General features: G+C 36.9%; 3 protein-coding genes across 5 annotated transcripts in view; 2 read left to right on the plus strand and 1 right to left on the minus strand.

The window, feature by feature from the left end:
* Positions 1-653: 653 nt before the first annotated feature.
* On the minus strand, positions 654-5341 carry LOC135685888 (NADH dehydrogenase [ubiquinone] 1 alpha subcomplex subunit 2). Its single transcript, XM_065201979.2, has 3 exons — positions 5185-5341; positions 1980-2086; positions 654-937 (listed from the first exon to the last, which is right to left on the minus strand). The coding sequence occupies exons 1-3, from the start codon at positions 5274-5276 to the stop codon at positions 846-848; spliced, it is 291 nt and encodes a 96-aa protein (XP_065058051.1). The 5' UTR covers positions 5277-5341; the 3' UTR covers positions 654-845.
* Positions 5342-8594: 3253 nt separating this feature from the next.
* Positions 8595-12435, plus strand: LOC135686611 (DNA damage-regulated autophagy modulator protein 2). The gene is made up of 2 exons (XM_065202882.2): positions 8595-9994; positions 11227-12435. The coding sequence occupies exons 1-2, from the start codon at positions 9638-9640 to the stop codon at positions 11716-11718; spliced, it is 849 nt and encodes a 282-aa protein (XP_065058954.1). The 5' UTR covers positions 8595-9637; the 3' UTR covers positions 11719-12435.
* A 49-nt stretch (positions 12436-12484) lies between these two features.
* LOC135686607 (uncharacterized) overlaps positions 12485-20797 on the plus strand; it is a 31700-nt gene continuing 23387 nt past the window's right edge. For all 3 annotated transcript variants that reach the window (XM_065202877.2, XM_065202878.2, XM_065202879.2), the window contains exons 1-3: positions 12485-13099; positions 16311-16407; positions 17033-17063. In XM_065202877.2, coding sequence (XP_065058949.2) covers positions 13034-13099; positions 16311-16407; positions 17033-17063 — 194 coding nt within the window. In that variant the 5' untranslated portion in view covers positions 12485-13033. The remainder of the gene's footprint in view (positions 13100-16310; positions 16408-17032; positions 17064-20797) is intronic.

Here is a 20797-nt window from a genome sequence, read left to right on the forward strand (position 1 = left end):
TTAGAATTTTATTGCCATCAGGGTTTATAATCAAGATAATAGAATTTAAATATTTCCTACAAGTTCTAGAGGAACCCTCTTATATTTTAATTAAGTTGGGCACTGAGGAAATGGGGTAGACAGGGTAAGTTCTTTTGGCACAATGATTTCAAAATTATTATGTTTTGTCAGAAGAATCACAGATTATATTTATGTTATTTTCAAATGTTTTTAATTGAAAAAAATTGGTAGAAAAAAAGACTCATATTATTTTCTTTCAATATTGCTGCATTACTCTTTTGTTTGAATTTCAGCAGCAATGTCTGCAGGCCTTGCAAGGAGAAGTGCATGAGCTTAATCAAGCACCTACACATGCAATAAAGTTCTAGGAGCTTGTTGATTGAGCACCTAATATCTTTATGATGTCTGAAAATTAAATGTAACCAACCAAGTTAATGTATATTTGATATTTGGTGATGGTCAATCAAGCGCCTAGAAGGTTGGAGATGCTCAGTTTGTCAAGCACCTGCTCTTTGCTCCTAGCAAGGCCAGAATTTTTGCCTCTATACAAAACTTAAGCAAAAAAAGTACTACTAAGATTTAATTTTCTTTTTAGAAAGTTACACATACTTAATGTGAAACAACAGATAGGTATAGAAATAATGAGTTACACAGTCATCACAGATGTTTAATAAAATTCAGTCAACAATTTCTCATCATTTACAAAGTCATTAATTATGGAGAAAGATACAAGCATGCAACATATAACTTGCATCAATAGTATTGTTCTGGGCAAAGAAAATGAAACTTTATATCATTTGTGATTTGTAACTTTCACTCTAAACACAGCAACATGCTCACATTAATCACTTTTGCTCCTTTGAAATTTGTTCTACAGCTTGTAAAACTTCACTGCTTGATTTATCTGTTAAATATACACTACTCTCTTTGCCAAAATCTAAAATAGAAGAAATTTGCTATTAGTCATCAAACAAATCATCACCTAATCATGAAATTAAGCACAAAATTTGGTGTTTTAAATTATAACTGTCCAGCTCTTTTTATAAAAAAATGTACAGCTTTATCTACACTGTATTGGGTAATATATAGAAGAATGATTAAAGTGCCTATGATTATCAGTTGACAGCAAGTTTAATCAAGATAATCAAGAATTCTGGCTAAACAAAAGACCCATCTTATCTTTAAATACAGTCATCAAAATAAATTCTTATATCTATTCTTATAAAAACTAAATATAATAAAATCTACAGACTGAATAGTTTCAAAGTTGCCGGTTATGACAACATGATGATGACAATGTGGTCAATTGAGGGTCAACTTATAATTTTTGTGATATTCCAAAACTACAATTTATGGCATTCAAATTTTCACCTCTTGCAAAATACTCTTTTTGAACAAAATTGAAAGGTTTTTCTGTTGTTAAATCCAAAAGGCATCTCTGAAGGTGCAAATTATGTCATTAGCACAAATAAACCTGGTTCACACATTTTGAGAGGTTTAAGTGACAAAGTGCAAAATCAGGTGAATATGCTGGATGTGAGGAGAAGGGGTGTACTTGGATTGAACAGCCTTGTTGAATGCTAAAGCAGTTGCAAGGTGAAAGTGCTGCCATGGTGCCAATGTGGAACCCATAGACCTACTGCTGGATGGCTATATCATCAAGTATCTAAAACATTGCCCAAATAGGCATTGTCTGAAAATTCCTGGGAAAATTTAAGCAGATCATTCCCTATTGCTTTAGACCTTTTTCAAATTGCAATGAATTCTCATTAAATCATGGCATTCAAGCATTTTTTTATCTGTCCTAGCTCAATACTACTGACATCCTTAGCCTTCACAGAGTTTTTTCTATATTGTTACAAATCAACAAAATAGAGGTGAAATGAGTAACACTTTCTGCTGAAACAGCTATAGGGTCAAAACTACTGTAGTTTATTGGTATATCAACAATTATAAAGTGAGCCTCATAGTATACTTACCAAATCGTGCAAATAACTTTGGTTGAATTCCACTACACTCTCTGATCAAAACTGGTAAGTCTGGATTTGCATTTTTTATACCAATGTAATGCTGTTCTACAAAATCCCTAAAATAAAAGGAGTAGCATCTGAGTTTTTGTAGGTTTGAAAGCAAATTGAAATTTCATTAAACATTCCAAGATAATAACATGATACTGAATGACAACTTTCAATCAAATCCTTTATTGGAACTTTGTCAAAAACCTCATTTTGCAGTTCCTGCTACTTAACTATCAATTTGCAGTTCTTCTTATAAAATATGGAAAGATTAGTAGCTGTTAGTTAACAACAGAACAAAAAAGAAAAAATAAATCAGCGAAACATTTGGCATAAGACATTAGCAGACATCCCATTCTTTGGTTAAAAATCAGGTAGATATATTTGGAAATATCTATAACAGAAGTTCGTTTAGGTGGAGAAGTAACAAGTACCAAAAGATACTGGTGTAGCCAGCAACCATACTTGTTATGCTGGGCATGACCATCCATTTCCAGAGAAATTCTTATTTTTGCAAGAGTAAAGCCCTATCATCCTAATGTAATAGTTCAAGACCATTCGCCTTTGGATCAAAGTAAGGGTATAGAGCCCTCCGCTGAATTTTGATCCCGGAACCTGAAAGAGCATCATGAAATATTCTTAACTATGCAAAATCAGTCAAAGGCACTACGAATTGGCTGAGATATGGCCACTTAAGCACAGGCTCTTGCCCCATCACACCTCTGTAATTTGGTCTTGGTTCATAACTTAATGAACCAGGCCAGAATAACAGTAATTCGTTAGCAAACTTGAAATCTTTCATTGGCCATATCTCGCCCAATTTGGAACATATCTATCTAGCTAATTTTGCATATTGAGATGTATTTTATGCCGTTCTTTCAGATTATGTGGCCAAATTTAAGAAATTCTAAAAATTGATTTTTGATGACATCACACTTCAGTACTCTATAGGGAAATGCAATCGATTGCCCTGTGAATGTGCTGTTATGGATAGATCCATGAGATGGGAGGTGGTTCTCTGGAAGTAAATTGCAAGCACAAGCATATTGTCAAGCAGCCATGACTTGTGTGAAACCCATGATTTTTATTACAATGGCAGGATTTTTAAGCTTGAAAGGCATATCTCTATGTGGAGAAGTTAAAGCACGAAGGGCCCTTGTTAGTCCTCAGTTGATCAATTAAGATGTTTTGTGTTAGGAAATTAAATCAGTCAGCAGGATCATTTTATGAAACCAAACCAAACTCTCAGCCTTTTCAGTAATCAATTGTTACTGGATGAACATTTGCAGAAAATTTTCTTGATTCAATGAATGCCAAATTTTGGTGCTGTTCACTGGAGAAAGATGGAGGAGATATCAGTGTAATTCGCCAAACCAGCAGATTTGAGAGCTTAAATATTTCAGACATTTAGCAGCATATTCAGAAACTGTTAAGCCCTTTAATCGTATTGTTACCATGTCATGATAAGGAAGTAGTTAATAGATAGAAAATGCCCAAAACTTTCATAAGTTATTCTCTTGAATTTTTGTTGTTGATTATCACATGCAATAACAATGTTTTGAAATACAATTAAAGTCAAACTCAAAGCTCTACTGACTTGATTTGTAGTATCCAGAGACAAATCAAACATGTTGCTGATCTTTATCAAAATTTTAATGTACCCTCATTTGTTTATAAGAAACTGGCTACCTGAAAAGCTATCCATACAGTTTCATGTTTTTCATTGTTTTGTTTAAAAAATTTCAGCTTCTCTCGTAATTGTTTAGTTTAAATGAATTTAAGCCTCCAAAATGAAAGAAATTAGAGGAACATAACACCACCTGATTTTGATCTAAACTTACATTATCCACTATGCTGAACGATGTATTGCTAATCAGGGCTAGCCTGCGCGCAGACTGGCAGAGGAGAGAAATGAGAGGAAAGTAGAGTCTGTGCAGCCGAGCATGTTTTCTTGTTCTGCCAACTCAGCGCTTCTCCTATTTCTATGGATGAAGAGAAGATAAAAAGCAAAAGGAGTAGAGGAAGGAAGAGAATGACATTGTTCGATCATTGGCAGAACTGAAACATATGGCGAAATCAAGCGTAGAGCTGAAGATCGTGATGGTTGGCGGGTATGATGCTGAACCTGCCTCGTGGCAGACAATCAAGAAGAAAAAAATGGATACATAGCAACAACAGCGATCAAACAAACAGTATTCATGGCGTCCACATTTAAGCCACAGTGTGCAATCTGTCTTTTGGAATTGACCACAAAAAGTGACTGGAATTTGATTAAGGGCAAAAATTATAACACCCAAGATATACTTGATCTATCATTTGGAAAGATCATAGTTTGGGCAAATTCGAGCCCAGATGCGTTTGCAAGATTTATCTTCCCTTGTTACGTCAAAGGCATTCTGCTAAAGCTAAGGCCAAAGAACTTGCCGAGAAGCTACAAAAAAGGTATGAAGATGGCCACCAAAAAGTCGAGGAAAAGAGTAGCCCTTTGCCTCTATCGCTCATTGAAGCTGATGGGAATAAGCAATTCACCAGCACTGGAACAATAGGAATAGGTTATTCACCAGCTAGACAACAATGTCTGGAACAATAGGTTCTGAAGGACCAATGAGAAGTGGTTCTCAGATTTTACAGAACTGCAAGAACAAGAAAACACACTCGGTTGCACAGACTCTACTTTCCTCTCATCATCCTCTCCTGTGAGTCTGCACGCAGGCTAAGTGGTGGGGTCACAGCTAAAAAGGTTGGGGGCCAAGGGTTCTTACCTCTTTTACTGCAACTTTTTAACTACTTGTATCACAAAAAAGTGAGGGTCAACCTGGCCCCCCCGTTGCGTGGGCCCTGCTTATGTCCTTCCTACAGTTCTGTTTGGCAATTGTCAGAACTTTGTCTAGAAATTACCAACAAACCAAAGTGTTATTGTCTGCAAGACACAAGGCCATGTTTCATAGTGTAACAAGTTAACTGCTCAGTAATAAGAAAAACTCATTCCAAATGTTCATCAGAAAATTTTTAAATAGTTACAAGCCTCAAACGTTTTTATTCAAAAGGAACTCATCAGCTCAAAAATTGGACGTGGCAAAATTATTTAGCTACTCTGGTACATTTGTTGACATTTTCCTAGGTTTCTAAAAGCAAAGAAACATTTTGAAAGCCTGTCTTGGCTAGCTACCTCACTCCTTGGCTGCTTGGTGATCTTTGGCAAAGGTGGATGCGCAATTCACGAACTGTCTTAGAAAGTCCTGACATCTTGCGAGCCGCCATCTTGCTTTCTTAGCCTTGGCTTGATTAAAAAATCCTCGATTTGAAACGAATTTACGGGATACAATGTTAGATGGGATGCAATGATGGATGTGATACAATAATAGTAGATGGAATGCAGTGATAGATGGGATTCAATGATAGACGGGAGGCAATTATAGACGGGATGCAGGGATATCTACTGTATATCACTGACGGGATTACGTCTTAAAAATAAAATTGACATTTTAACAGTTAAATCTAAAGTAATACCCAGTGGCGGCACCAGCCTGAGATAAGTAGGGGGACAAAAGGTGTGTCACGGACCACCCCCTTTTGGACCATGCTCTTCTTTTCCTGTTTGAAACTTTTTTTCCGGAGGAAACACCTCTTGTCTCCCAAGAAATATCTTTTAAATGTGACAATCTAGATAACGTACATACCCCCCCCCCCCCCCCCCCCGACGGTTTCTCATCAGGCTTGCAAGAATCTCAAGAACCAACTTTCTGAAAAAGTGGGAGGGGGGACTAGCCCATTCCCCCCCCGTGGCTCCGCCACTGGACTAATACCGTAGAATATCTCTAAACACCCAGAATCAGTAAAATGGGTCAAAAAATTTTCTGGGAAGTTTGCTAACTTTCAAAATCCCTAGGTCCCCCATTCTGGTTCTAAAATTTCCTTTTGTTTGGACAGTCAAGACCACTGAATGGTCAAGGCGCGAAAGTATGCCATTTTCGAAATTTAGGCTTGACTGTATACTTCACTGGAATTTTCAGCTGCATTCAAAGTAGTGAAAACTGTGGTAACCGATCCCAGGCCGATCTTTAGAGATATCTCAGTATTTCTGTATAGTATAGGCTGATTTAAACATGACAAGGTCAAAACTTGTTTACATTTTTCATGTTAAGATGGGCATTTTTAACAATGGTCTGTAGTTAGATGACGTCAACTTGGAAGAGAAAATTGCGGCAAAAAGCCTGATGATGATATGCATATAGTTTAGAATCAATACCAAATTACAGTTGTGTGATTGGGTCAGCGTATGGCCTCATCTGGCTATGTTTTCGTCGATTTAGGTTCAATTCAACTTTCAGCACCATAGGGTTTGCTTGCAGGCTACTCTATGATGTGGGTGTAACGAGTCACGTGATATGAAATATGTTAGTTCCATTTTAACAAATGTCTTATGCTGAGAGTTATTGAATTTATCGGTCTATGAGCATTCAAGCGAAGTGACGTCTGTTTAATCTTGTCTCTCTCCTTGCCAAACATAAACGCAACCGTTACATGGGGAGGCCACGTGAAGGCAAAAGAGGGGCACATCCTTGAGCTGCAAATCGGCACTTTTCCTCTGCTTCTACAAAATGTGGCCACGTGCCCTCTGTGTCCCAGGCTTCTACGTCTATTATACTATCTGCCTGGAGTCCATCGAAAATAATTGAACCAATTATAATCTCAGCGTCAGGAGATGAAGTAAAGAAATAACCAGAATTGCACACTTTGCTGAAGACAGGTGTTCTGCAGAAGCATTGCAGTAATTTGAGTTTCTAGTTGTATAATTTTTGCCAGCCAGCAAGAAATGAAAGCGAATTAAGTTATAAATGTGATTTTTGATTTGTGCTTAAATATTCCAAAGGCCATTGAATATTAATGATGATGCTCTATAGAATTCTATTGTAACCATTCTAAATATACAGGTAAAGACTTTTAAAGATTATTGTAAGCTTGTACAGTTCAAGAAATTGAGGAAACGTAGCAAGCAAACTATTCTAATGCATTCATAAAATCATTTTTGTGAATATAAGAAGACTTTTTTAAGTACATCCGTTAATGTGACGAACCCAAACCGTCTCTAGAAAAGAACGTTAGAGAAAAATTAGTTTGTTGACATAGGCATTTTTAATTTTTACTGTCTTTATGAAGCATCTTTGCCTTGGTAATCAAAGGTTTCGCCTTTTCTTTTTCATGTGTTTTCAAGTAGAATCGCATTTGCGATAAAAATCAATGGCGATCAATAGGTGTATATCTGAAAAGCCGAGAGTGAGGGAATGCCGTAAGGTTGCCGCAGCCATTGCCGGAGCCATTTTCCCCGGCATGCCGCAACCATTCGACTTAAATTGAAACTACCTCTCCCGATATCATCGGAAGCCGCAACCATTACGGTTGCGGCACCGTAATGACTTAGGAAAAGTTGAATCGTTTTGATTTTTCTCGACACTACCGGCACATTTCATTGCCTTAGATGAAGGGGGGCGGAGGCGGGGTAGGTGTGGTGCGCATAGTAAGATCATTTTATTGTTTGTTATTGTTCGTTGCCTTCATAACATCGTAGTCTAACATAATTTAGAGATTATCGATTGAATTTGAACATTAGAATGTCCTGCGACGATTGCATTTTCCACCGTTTAAGTTAACCAATTAAACGAAGTTTTAACTTGCAGAGTATTTATTGAGATTTACTTTATCAACACAGCTGATTTTGTGATGATGAACAAGAAAAATAAAATATTAATGAGAAGGAACTTTATATCGCTCTGCCATCTTGAGATCATGCTGAAATGTGATTCAAAGTTAATACAGAACTATCTTTATGCAAGCCAAACGATGATTGGTGGATATATGACTTTTGTCTTAGATCATTGAAGCAGGTGTTGATAGTTATCAGGGGGTCACTGTCTTGGTAACTTAATCAGTAATTTCCTATCTATCTATCTATCTATCTATCTATCTATCTATCTATCTATCTATCTATCTATCTATCTATCTATCTATCTATCTATCTATCTATCTATCTATCTATCTATCTATCTATCTATCTATCTATCTATCTATCTATCTATCTATCTATCTATCTATCTATCTATCTATCTATCTATCTATCTATCTATCTATCTATCTATCTATCTATCTATCTATCTATCTATCTATCTATCTATCTATCTATCTATCTATCTATCTATCTATCTATCTATCTATCTATCTATCTATCTATCTATCTATCTATCTATCTATCTATCTATCTATCTATCTATCTATCTATCTATCTATCTATCTATCTATCTATCTATCTATCTATCTATCTATCTATCTATCTATCTATCTATCTATCTATCTATCTATCTATCTATCTATCTATCTATCTATCTATCTATCTATCTATCTATCTATCTATCTATCTATCTATCTATCTATCTATCTATCTATCTATCTATCTATCTATCTATCTATCTATCTATCTATCTATCTATCTATCTATCTATCTATCTATCTATCTATCTATCTATCTATCTATCTATCTATCTATCTATCTATCTATCTATCTATCTATCTATCTATCTATCTACGTACGTTCTTCAAAACTGGGTGTTTGTCTAGTGTTAGCATTTAGCATGATAATTGAAAGCAATGGCTGGAAAGCTCAGCTTTAATGTAAACTTTTCCAACATGGCTTAGTCAATATTTTAGATCATTGCAATATAAATGACCAAACTGAATTGTCTTTTTAAAATGAAATAATCGACGACAACGAATCTCAGGCGTTATTCATTTGGCATAAAGACAGTAGCAAAATGTATAAATGATAATTGTTCTCGTTGATTAGTAGAATCTTCAGTTGAATAAATCGAAAAGCGTTTTAAATTGAGGTGAACTTGAGTGAATTTTGAGGGCCTCTTTTGGACAGGGGGCCCTCAGTTATCAAACTAAGATGGTCTAAGTTGTGTTGAATCACTGCATCTAATCACTGATGCCGGACTTGGAGACTTTCTCTTTAAAAACGCGTAAAATGAAGCTGCTTTGCCTTTTAATTGAAGTAATGAATTGTATAATAGTAAACTAACTCTTTCTAAAATTAAGTTCCGTAAATGATAAAAAATTAGCGACAGCTTCAGCATCAACATGTTTTTTATTGACCCTTGCTCTGTTGAACGATCTTTTTTAGATTGTGCATTTAATTGGCAAATGTAAAAGAATTGTCGATGCAATGTTTTAAACATGTTTGAAGAACAGAATCCAACTTTATTATTTATGATTGAGATCGTGATGCATTGATTTTGCACAGATATGCACATCCGGGACATTCATCCGTAGATATGCACATCCGGGACATTCATCCGTAGATATGCACATCCCCCGGCAGGCATCTTGTCAGTTCATTATCTTTGACTCGATGGAACCGCGCTGTTCAAAATGAATGGGACTGCTTCATTTAAAATTCAAACATGTTTTTTCCTTATATGCAAATTGTAAAAATACAAAAAAGGAGCAGGTTATTAATTTTTTAGAATCAAATTCTAGTAGACGATGAGCCATAACGGAAACTTGCGGCTTAGGTGTATGTTCCAAAATGTAAATCAAAATAACTAACTATTCAAGCTTCCTAAGGAATGGCCTTTTCAGTAGGCTTGGGAATTTTGCCAGTAATATGGAGTATTTTCACCCTAAGTGCCCCTATTCTTGGGTACAGCGTGGCAGTCAGCAGTCATCATTTGTATCCGTTCCTTCCAGCAATAAGTGACACCGGATCAAGAGAGCCAGAAGCTAACATCTTTTCGATGCTCATGAATTTGTCGGTCTTTTCTGGCATCTTTAACATATACGTCCGCTTCTATCAATGTGATCTACAGATACAATATTGCAGGGACATCAGAGAAACTCTTGTCCGCTTAAATCGTACTGGAGTCGTTTTCGCAGTGATAAGCATCGTTGGTGCCATAGTTGTCTCCAATTTTCATTCTCGTGCCGTAAGCTTTTTTGGCGTTTAATTTTCTTTGTAATTCAGTACTTTTAGTAACTTCATGTTTCCCCCGTTTTTGAATAACCAATGCCATCATCATACTTCATTACGTTCTTTTTAACAGTTTTAAATTGTTTTGTAAGTCTTTTATGTGTAGGTCCAAGGTAATTTTGCTACAAATAAATACTAATTCAATGGGGTAGTTGAAAAGTCTCTAGCCTCGATTCACTTGAAAGTAAAACTAATCTTGAAAAAAGTTCAAAGATTAAACGTTAAAATTGATCCTTGTCGATGATAGATCTTCCAAACTTTTTGACCTTGTTGGGTTTGAACTTTTTGAAGGGTTTTGTTGGGTTTGCAAGAAACATCATAAGAAAATTCTATATGGATATTAGTTGTAGAAACGTATTGATTGAATACGCATGTTACATTTGGTCGTTTTCCTTTTACTTGTCAAGCGTAAGCCTTTGCTTCCAGTTTTTACCAAAAATTTCTGATCCTTGTTCAAAGAAATAAGATATCCAGTTGGCCAATTTCAAAAAAGCAACATGGATACTTTGAATTTTTAGCGACTCTTCAAATCACGAAATTCGCTTGAGCCTTGGATTCACACAGCGAATTTTGGGCGCAGCAAATTAAACCATCAATCAATGAGATCACTCAAAATCAACCAAAACAGGAGTAATTTCAATGATTCTGTCTGAGTACGCAAGCGTTTGGAAATTGCGCCGATACGTTCACGATTGAAGATGGCTGCATTCCGTATCTTCCTAAAATCTTTTCGTGTGAAGACAATATTGAAGTTTCAGATGTGGACGTGTCTGTTAACAGTGAAACTAATTTTTTTCTTCTGATTTTACGCAATAAAAAGACAATTTTTCTTTGTGATTTGTAGTTGGCACACTATTGATAAGCTTGCGATGCGAAGTTACTTTTGTGGTGCCAAAGTTTCACCTATGCAGCAGTTCCAAACCTCTTCAGGGCATCACATAATAGTTCTAAGCACTTCAATGCTTCATTGCCAGCAAATTGAATTTAATTTAATTCGCTGCATTTATATTTCGCTGTATGAACTAGACCTTAACGTTTTTACTACTGTCCCAAGCAATGTAACAAGTCTGGGTAACATTTTTTGTATGTTTGCTGTTTCAATTCTATGTTTCACCGATGGAATTTACGCCATAGAAGCCAACACGGCACATATTTAGATGTTTTAGAATGGTGTATTGTCTTTTTTAGGACCGTGCTCTTGTGTCAGTTCACGATGCAGGTGCTGTTCTTCTTTTCACCTTCGGAGGCTTTTATTTCTGGATTCAGACCATTCTTGGCTATCTAATGCGTCCATATGGAATTTACTCTGGTTGCATCTGCCACTTAAGGCTGATAATGACAACAACTATCACTCTTTGCTCAATCATATTTTTCACTGGTTCTGCCTATGGGTACGAGCAGTTTGCAAAGCACAATCACCACCACACAATCAGTCAGTGGATGCCGGCAGATGGAGGATATGCGTTTCATGTTGTTGGCAATACAGCAGAATGGTTGGCTCTTTTTTCCTTTGTTGGCATGTCCTTGTCGTATTACAGTGAGTTTGAAGGTGTCTCTATCACTGTCACATGCAGAGAAAAGCAGATGAATCCAGTATCACCGGCTGATGCGCTAAGCGAGTATGCTCCTCTGCGCTTCAGTTTTGAAGACTGCACAGAGGGGGATAGGGGCAGCAGATGAACGTTGTTGATGTTTATATTCAGTTTGGTGAAGGTTGCTATGATTTTACAAATTGACTGTTCTCACTAAGAAGACAATGTGGCTGTCTTTAAGCGCTGTCAGAGCGACTTTAAACGTTTCAAGTCACATTCTATTGAATGTAATGGTTTTGGCAATTCAAACTGGCATTAGACCATAATAACAAATGGAACAATAATACGTAACAAATTTTGCTTCAGTGTGGCGTTCTGAAACATGTAAGAATTATAGTGTAGGGGCCACGTAAGAAGAGGCCATAAGATTTCTGGAAATGAATATTCCAAGAATTAAAGATCTTCCGCGTACAGCAAATCCTTTCTTTTCAAAACTTTTATAGCATTAACTTCGACACTAACTTGCATAGAAAACATTAACAAGTGAATTACTCTTGAATTATTTGGGCAAATTAGACTTGTGCAAAAGATACACTGATTGTCTAAGCAGATATCTGAAGAAGACCTTTGAAAGAAATACTGACATCGCGCTGACAGTTGCACTGCAAAAAAATAAAAAACGAAATTAGGTGAAATGACAGTTACTTATAAACACAAACACTTCGCAAACCTTTACTTCACAAACAACCCTTTTTTTCTCCGACAGACTAAATAAAACGGAAGAGATAACAACCACACGACGATACCTAAAGAAAATATTGTCGAGTTTTAAAACTTCAAACAACAGCTTTCTTATATACACTTAAAATTGCTTGTAAAGCTTCCACATGGGGGGGGGGGGGGGGTTGAGACAAAATATGCTGGCCTTGTTAACAGAGCCACATAATTTCGAGCGCGGAAATTTAAATCCCATCTCCTATTTCCACGCTCCAATTCATGTGTCCCTGGTAACAAGGGTAATAGAATATGCACCCGACCGCAAAAGGAAGGCATTGAAACCTACATACTTCCGTGGCATTGTATGATGTTACCTTTGACATTTGATTGAACATAACAAGTGGAGCATTTTATAATTGAGTAGCTGCTTCTTTCGTTAACAACAATGCTTCGTGTAATCATTAAATTTGTCCAGTTTTAGTTTCCTTTGGGACTAAAATGAGCCACCGATCTTTTCATGATAGCTATGTTTATTTTTCAATAGTTCCAACTGGGATTGCTTTGCTACCCCTGTGTTTGAGCTTATTTGTTCAACACTTTTCAGTCTTGATTAATAATGCGCGCTCTTTTAGCCCTTCTTCAGTAGCAAGCGAACACTGGATGCGTAACTCGTTGTAACTAGACGACATTCGCTAGAAAACATCGAGGAAGCATTCATTGAGGAAAACAGGCCGAGCAAAGACACAATGACTCTAAACAATCTTTTGCAATATCTTCATTGGTTCAGGAAACCATCTCGCACTAAAACTAAGGTATGTGGGTATTGCAGCTCCTCGTGACATTGATAGTCAACAACCCAAACAACGCTTCACTGTCAAAATCATTTCGTTATGATTTCATCTCTCAATAATACAGTTGACTGCTTTGCTGTTTATAATTGCTTGTTAAAATAAAGTAAGACAGTAATGGGCCTGGAACAGTTCCATAAATGAGACGCATCGTTGCATTGAGTTTCCGTTCGAGAAAGCAGACAGAGCTTCTTTATAGATAGCTTGAGTTCAATAATTTTCTAATTTTGAAGAACCTCTATTGCCTAACTTCTTTACATACTGTGTTATCAGTAACGATCAGAGGGCGTGGTCATCGGTCCTAAGAGCTGGTACAAACTGTTGAAAAAGAAAGCACATGGTCTATTTGAAAAATTGTACCAAAATATTTTTCAAGACCAATACAAGCATTTTGTTACGATAAAAGCTAAACTCAGTGTAAGTACTCTGATTTTGGTTATAACTATTGATGTTAGTACTTAGATGTTTTTGAAGGTTTCTAAATACCAGGCACGAAAACATACGATACGTCTAGTACTATTCCAATTATTCTCTACTGTTATTAAGGTTGCTTTCTTGCAAGCTTTGTTCTTTAAAAAGAGTAATTTTGCTTAACTTTATCAAACTGGATAATTATCTGGATATTCAAATTCGTTTAAATTCAATGACAACTACAAAGGAAATTTATAATGGAGTTTCTAGATCAAGTACAGTTGGCATAGCAACAGAAAGCCAAATGTTCGACAGGAATTGTAATGTAATTTGCTGAAAATTGTCAACGCCGCTGTAGATGAACTGAAAGAATTTTCGCGACCCATGTCCTTCAAATTAGCAAAGAGTAGTAACCTTGAAATATTCAACATATCTAAAATAGCGTGCCATATTTTTCACAATTAATTAGCTTTTGGCTGACAATATCAAGGGGGCTGGGCTAGGATTTTGAAACAAACTGAGAACATGGGACAAACAATTAAAACCTCTTCGTTTTAAAAATCCTACAAACCTCTTTGCAACTTAATTTTGAAACGACGTTCATATTAAGTAATTTGTAATTTTGTAATTTATTCTACAAAATATTTTTCAAGACCAATACAAGCATTTTGTTACGATAAAAGCTAAACTCAGTGTAAGTACTCTGATTTTGGTTATAACTATTGATGTTAGTACTTAGATGTTTTTGAAGGTTTCTAAATACCAGGCACGAAAACATACGATACGTCTAGTACTATTCCAATTATTCTCTACTGTTATTAAGGTTGCTTTCTTGCAAGCTTTGTTCTTTAAAAAGAGTAATTTTGCTTAACTTTATCAAACTGGATAATTATCTGGATATTCAAATTCGTTTAAATTCAATGACAACTACAAAGGAAATTTATAATGGAGTTTCTAGATCAAGTACAGTTGGCATAGCAACAGAAAGCCAAATGTTCGACAGGAATTGTAATGTAATTTGCTGAAAATTGTCAACGCCGCTGTAGATGAACTGAAAGAATTTTCGCGACCCATGTCCTTCAAATTAGCAAAGAGTAGTAACCTTGAAATATTCAACATATCTAAAATAGCGTGCCATATTTTTCACAATTAATTAGCTTTTGGCTGACAATATCAAGGGGGCTGGGCTAGGATTTTGAAACAAACTGAGAACATGGGACAAACAATTAAAACCTCTTCGTTTTAAAAATCCTACAAACCTCTTTGCAACTTAATTTTGAAACGACGTTCATATTAAGTAATTTGTAATTTTGTAATTTATTCTACAAATCAAGTAATTTTCAAATGATTTAATTCCGCCAAAAATTTCTCACGATGGTAGTACTGAAGATTTTGATTTTGCGATAAAATTCATATTTTGTATTTCACTCGATATCAACAACGTCCTGTAAGCCCTATGACACCATAAAAGCCCTATGAATCCATAAGAATCTTCCGACCATTTCTTGGGGCCCCTTATTATTTGTAGGCCAGAGCCCGGTGGGCCCTGTGGGAAGTGCGGCTCTGCGTGAAATACCTTTAAATTTTGACATCGAAATAACTTCATAAACATAACAACTAGAGACCAGAATACAAAGATTTGAAGAGAGGAAAGAGCCTGTAATTATTTTGTCGCATAAGCAAAGGCTCTTTCCCCCTTCAAATCTTTGTGTTCTGGTCTCTAGCTGTTATGTTTATGAAGTTATTTCGATGTCAAAATTTAAATGTTAAATTTGGAATGGAAAATGGCAATGCAGAACCCGACTTACTGATTCGGCAAGAAAAAACTCAGGATTGTATACAGAGCTCAGTTTCATCATGCATTGCATCATATTGCGCACCCCGCAATGCATTAGCATGCGTGCAGAATCCAAACAATAAATTTTCAATTCAACTCAACGGAAAGGTAGAAAGAGGAAACAGAGGAGCTGAGTTGAAAACAGTAAAGTCTGCACGCAGGCTACAATGCATCAACATTCCGAATTCTGACTCTGCTTTTCTGCCTTGCGTGTTGGACTGGATTATGACATAATGGGATGAACGGTTTGATTATATCTGCGCATTGAATTTGATATGATGCAATGCATTTTTGCATCATGAATCTAAATTCTGCATTAAACCCTGACTTCTGTATTGCAAATTGGGATTCAGGACTGTCGTTTTTAATTCCAAAGTCAGCCTTTAAATTTAGACATCGATTTAACTCCACAGTTTTTCATCAACAAATTCGTAATAATAGTATTCCGTTAGCAAACCAGATCTTTCATTGGCCATATCTTACTCGATTGCCACAATACACAATAGTACACTTATTTTGTTTTTTGGTGATATTTCATGGTGTTCTTCAAAGTTGTCAAAAGTAAAAAATTCTTGAAGTTCGATTACTTTTGATGCCATGCTTGAAAACCTTTTCCTTCAAATGCTTTCTACGTTCAAGCTAAAAATGTCGGTCACGTCATTTGTTCATGACGTATGCATTATCAAAGGCACGTTCTGGTTCGTCATTGGTTAACGATATCATTAACTGGCCGCCCACTGGCCGAAGCATTTAAATTCAATGTAAGATAGAAACCATTTATTTCATGCGACAGTGCTTACAGGTTTGACAGACTACTGGTATGGTCATTTAAAACTTTTCTGCTAAGAAATATTGCAAAAGATTAAACATATGGCTGCTGAAAGAAGAAATAAGACTAGCTTAAATTGCTTTTCTTCTAAATCACAGGATGGCGAAGATGCAAACAAGAAACTTTTTTCTTTCGTCGATAGAAACTGTGTTGGCAGAGACCTTGTGTTTTGTGGCCCCTACGGTCCTATCTCAGGTATGTTTCACAGTTGAACCTCCTTATAACTCCCCGATAAGTTGAACCTCCTATAACTCAAACATTCGCTTAGTCGAACTGATATTATATCCAACTTGCTCCATGCATTCAAGAAAAAATGCCCCCGATACCTCAAAAATTCGTTACCTCTAGCCATTTCATTGCCCCTTTAAAGGTGGAGTTCTCGGGAGTTTACTGTAGTTTCTAATTCACGTTAACTGAAAACTAAATAATGTTTCATTGTTATATTTGTTACTTGTGATTTTTGTTGCAAGCTTGTATAAGTTTTGATCAAAGAGCAGAGTATCTCGACCGGTTTTGATATCTTGACCCTGGTCTCTTGAAGCACATGCATTTATGTCCTTTATTCTTGAAATTGCTCCGATCATTTCGTTGTCCAAACTGATGCAAGAAATTTAAAATACCTTGAAAATCTAAGAGGAAAATAAGCGAATTTGGAATAACGACGCTTCGAGCATAGCCCGTTTTACATCGAAATAAAGTGCATGTCATGGTTTTTTTAGTGTGTATGTTTGAATTCTTAAGTTATGCATAGAACAAATATTTCATCAACCCACAGGTCCTGAATGATTCAGATATACAACTTTTGCTATTTTATCCGTAGTAACATACTGCGACTATACAGCTTCTGGAAGGTAAGTCAGCTTTATCTCTGCAAACATAGCTTTTTAGTTCTCCTCAAAGAAAAGGAAAAACTTGCTTTTGACAAAATCTTCAGTCAATCCTTTTATATACGCAAATAACTAACTGTTTCTGCAAAATAACTATACGCAAATGAATAAATAACTAACAGACTCTTTCTTACGGCGTGTTACATTTCTTTTACATTGACTTCATGCCTGAAATACCACGACGCGCATACTGCCAGTATTCTAATTCTACTCATAGACTATTTTCTAGAAATTTTTCATCCGCTTTAGATATTATGATTTTATTACCTGAAAACAACAATAATTATTAACTGTACAATAGCTTTGAAAAAGCAAACATTTTACAACATACTAAAAGCTGGTTCGTCTGACACTCTTCAAAGTATAAAACGTCAGAATAAGGGTCCGAAAGAACACGATGGAAACTATATACTCAGTTGTGGATTGAAATAGGCCAATCAGAATAACGCAAGCACACTTATCAAAAGATCTTGTCCGATAGCAGAATCGCTTGTTTTAACGGTGTTTTTAGACCTACAAGATCGAGGAGGCTGTTCTCTTCAAGGGGTGGTTTTGTTTCTTATGTTGGAAGGAACATGTTGTTTTATCCTATCGGATAGGATGGTATCCCCCAATCTTTGGGCTGTGCGTCCCTACGTAGCCAGAATCACACTGACACGAAAGCTCATAAACAACGGATCTCTTTTGGGCGGTAGGGATGCAACCCTTTTTAATGGATAGAAGGTCTCTCTTAGTGATGTAGGCAAAGCTAGGGTTTACAGCAAAAAAACTTTGTTATGGCTTTCCCCTTGCTCAATACACTCGTATAAAAATGCCCCCGATAACTCGAACCATCACCTTTTCGAAACATTTCATTAGTCCCTTACCCTGGGTACCAGAGTCGCATAAATCCGGGGTAAAGTATTGTAGACAGCTGTGTTGGCAAAGTATGAGCAGGGCCCGCGCCACGAATTTGAAAGTGGGGTGCCAAGGCTAAAAATGTAGGGGGCCAACGCTTCTTGCCCCTTATACAACCGCAGCCATCCCGCTCCCCCCCCTCCCCAGTGGCATGGGCCCTGATGAGTGGATAATCCTCGATGAAAAAAGTTTTTTGCGACTAATAATGGAGACTCTGGTACCCAGTTCACTGTAGTGCCGCATTTGCTCTCCTTCGCAGTCAGAGGCAGTCATATCTATCCAATTAATCTCATATCATTTCCGCATTTCCGTAGGTATTGTTAATGAGTAGTGGGATGCATTACTCTTCGTGCTAGAGGGCACAACATCACATCTGATTGCTTCATAGCTTAAAATGACTGTAACTTGATTAGACACTGCACCTTTTTTAAACTGATGTGCAGATTGAAACTGTTTTCTCTGTCGACGATGTTTGAATAATAATCTGATATGAATCCACTTACATTGATTGTTTACGACTCGTAAATTACGAGGAACAGGAAATGAATAATTACCAACCTATTTCATGACGATTTAAAGGCGAGAGTGTTTGAGAAAAAGAATGCGGAAGTCGTAGGCCATCTTAAACCAAAACAGAAGTCAGGTGTCTTCAAATGCTGTTCTGATTGGTTTATTTTACAAGGCGAAAAATTACGCTTCGAATCTTCTAATCTCTACTTCTGCGCATCTTTTTCGCGCATTCGCGGTGAAAAATTCGCTTCGCACGAAAAAATTCGTCTCGTGTAAATCAGGCTTAAATCAGGCTTTAATCCTGTTCGCTGTGTCTTATAAATGCAGCGTTTTCAACCTGGTATTCCAATGGACAAGACCAATTTTAAGCCGTATTTTTTTGGAGTTGTTCATTTACCTCATAAACAATAAGGGGATAATAACTTTATTACTTGTTTTCCTTTTACCCAAGGTACAGAATAGATGTAGAAGTTCTAAGATAAAGGTATAGAAAATTGCTAGTGGTTTGCTAATTACCTTGCGCATGCTTAGCATAGCTCCCCCTTCTCAGAACATAGGTATCCTGTCGCTGTGTACGAAGAATGCCGGTACTCTTTTGATGATTTGTAGGTAGCTTCATAGCATCCGCTACACCCATGGGTAGTTATACTCTATATTTGAGTTGCTTTTTGGAATGGAAACCGTTATGAAGCTTTCAATATCAACTGATGCGATGATCTTCGAACCTTTCACCTACAGCATCTGAGGGTAGAAACGCTGAGCCGCGAAATTTAGTTGTTTGTTGCGACAAAGATAATTCTTTGCTTACTTGCTTTTAGGATTTGAAATTGCTTCAATTGGAAATTGTGGTGTTATTACGTTGCTAAGTATTAGTTTAGGTGACACGATTTGTAAGATCTTTTCAGTCGCGAAGTGCACAGCTCTAATCACGTTGGAGCGCTAGAGTACGTGCTGAGGTATCTTCTTCGTAGGAGCACAGGGCTCTGATATGCGAAGGAAAACAATGGCAAAATTGACAATAGCAATACACTTTTACCAATCAAAACTTTTATTGCCACTATATCCGTTTCTTAAATCACATTATGCCACAAAGGATTGATTGTTTTCGCAAAAAGCCGTGCCAACTTCCCTTCTGGCAATGATACAATACTTCTTTGCATTGTTGACTTCGTAATGACGTTGAGTTTCGTGGCCGCAAGCAATAGAAATCGGTACCCTAATTACAGGAAAACGAGCATGCCTTGCATAGCAAAAAAGGTACGGAGAAGCGTCTCTATATATGTATATATATATACATATATTTATATGTATATAAATATAGGTATATGTATGCGTCCCCCGCGACCTACTCAATTCTTCGCACACAAAAAGGCTCTTTGGCTATCCTTAGCGGACAGAAGCCCCATGCGGGGGGATGAGGAGAAACCTTGGTATTTTTGAAAAGAGATGCGCAAGCGAGTACGCGGGGCACTTTTTAGTGTGAACCATTTTTCAAATACTCTTTTGAGTTCATGAAATATAGATTTTTGTGGGTCTCAAATATTAAGGAACATTGTATTTGCAGAAAACAATTAAAACAGTAATATTTGCAGCGATAATAATGCTAGCCCAACGCATAGACCCATCCCATTATTCCAAAGAAGGTAAAGTGGGTGTCTACGCGTAAGCAAGGTTGCAGGGGAAATACGCCATTTCACGATAAGCCGCGCCGCGTTCTTCTCAGGGCCTGGCACGAGCTATTGGGTGAAAAAAATTTCTGTCCGCCATAGTTACCGCAAGTTGTTACGTGCAGTACAGTGCAGGTTGCTCGATTTAAAAACATGTTAACAAGCAAATAAATTTGCTGTGCGTAGTCTGTTATCTTAGGGAAAAACTTTTTTAAAAGCTTTTTTAAGTACCTTGCTTTGGCAGGCTACGCAAATTCGCTCTTAATTTGTATTGTGCGTAGGCCGTTTTTATACAAAGATGGTAAATGGGAACTGTGTCGTAGTTGCATGCACAAACAGTACTTACAAGCTTAAAAGATGGAAGAAGGAAAGATGTGAATTTCATCCAGAATTCACTCACAGCGAATGCTCTTGTCCACAGCCCTTTCGTTGTCACACATTTCCAAGTAAGTTGAGGTTTTCTGCCATTAGGGATGAGTGGATTCGTGCAATAAATCGTACCACCAAGCGAAATACGAAGTCGCTACCGGGACTTTCCGATACTGTCTGCTCGAAACATTTTGTTGAAGGAGCACCGACAGCTTTGCATCCCATTCCGACCTCAGACTTGGGTTATGAGAAAGC

The sequence above is a fragment of the Rhopilema esculentum genome, chromosome 6 (assembly GCF_057945365.1).
Source record: "Rhopilema esculentum isolate cy_ngs chromosome 6, ASM5794536v1, whole genome shotgun sequence".
NCBI classification, from domain to species: domain Eukaryota; kingdom Metazoa; phylum Cnidaria; class Scyphozoa; order Rhizostomeae; family Rhizostomatidae; genus Rhopilema; species Rhopilema esculentum.

What these genes read in the sequence shown, in the direction of transcription:
- LOC135686611 (XM_065202882.2), top strand. Translation starts at nt 9,638, where the DNA reads ATGGCCTTTTCAGTAGGCTTGGGAATTTTGCCAGTAATATGGAGTATT. An exon ending in CCAATTTTCATTCTCGTGCC is followed by an intron (nt 9,995 to 11,226) that starts GTAAGCTTTTTT and finishes TGTCTTTTTTAG; the next exon opens with GACCGTGCTCTTGTGTCAGT.
- LOC135685888 (XM_065201979.2), bottom strand. Translation starts at nt 5,276, where the DNA reads ATGGCGGCTCGCAAGATGTCAGGACTTTCTAAGACAGTTCGTGAATTG. An exon ending in CCAAGCAGCCAAGGAGTGAG is followed by an intron (nt 2,087 to 5,184) that starts GTAGCTAGCCAA and finishes CTTTTATTTTAG; the next exon opens with GGATTTTGTAGAACAGCATT. An exon ending in AAAGTTATTTGCACGATTTG is followed by an intron (nt 938 to 1,979) that starts GTAAGTATACTA and finishes CTTCTATTTTAG; the next exon opens with ATTTTGGCAAAGAGAGTAGT.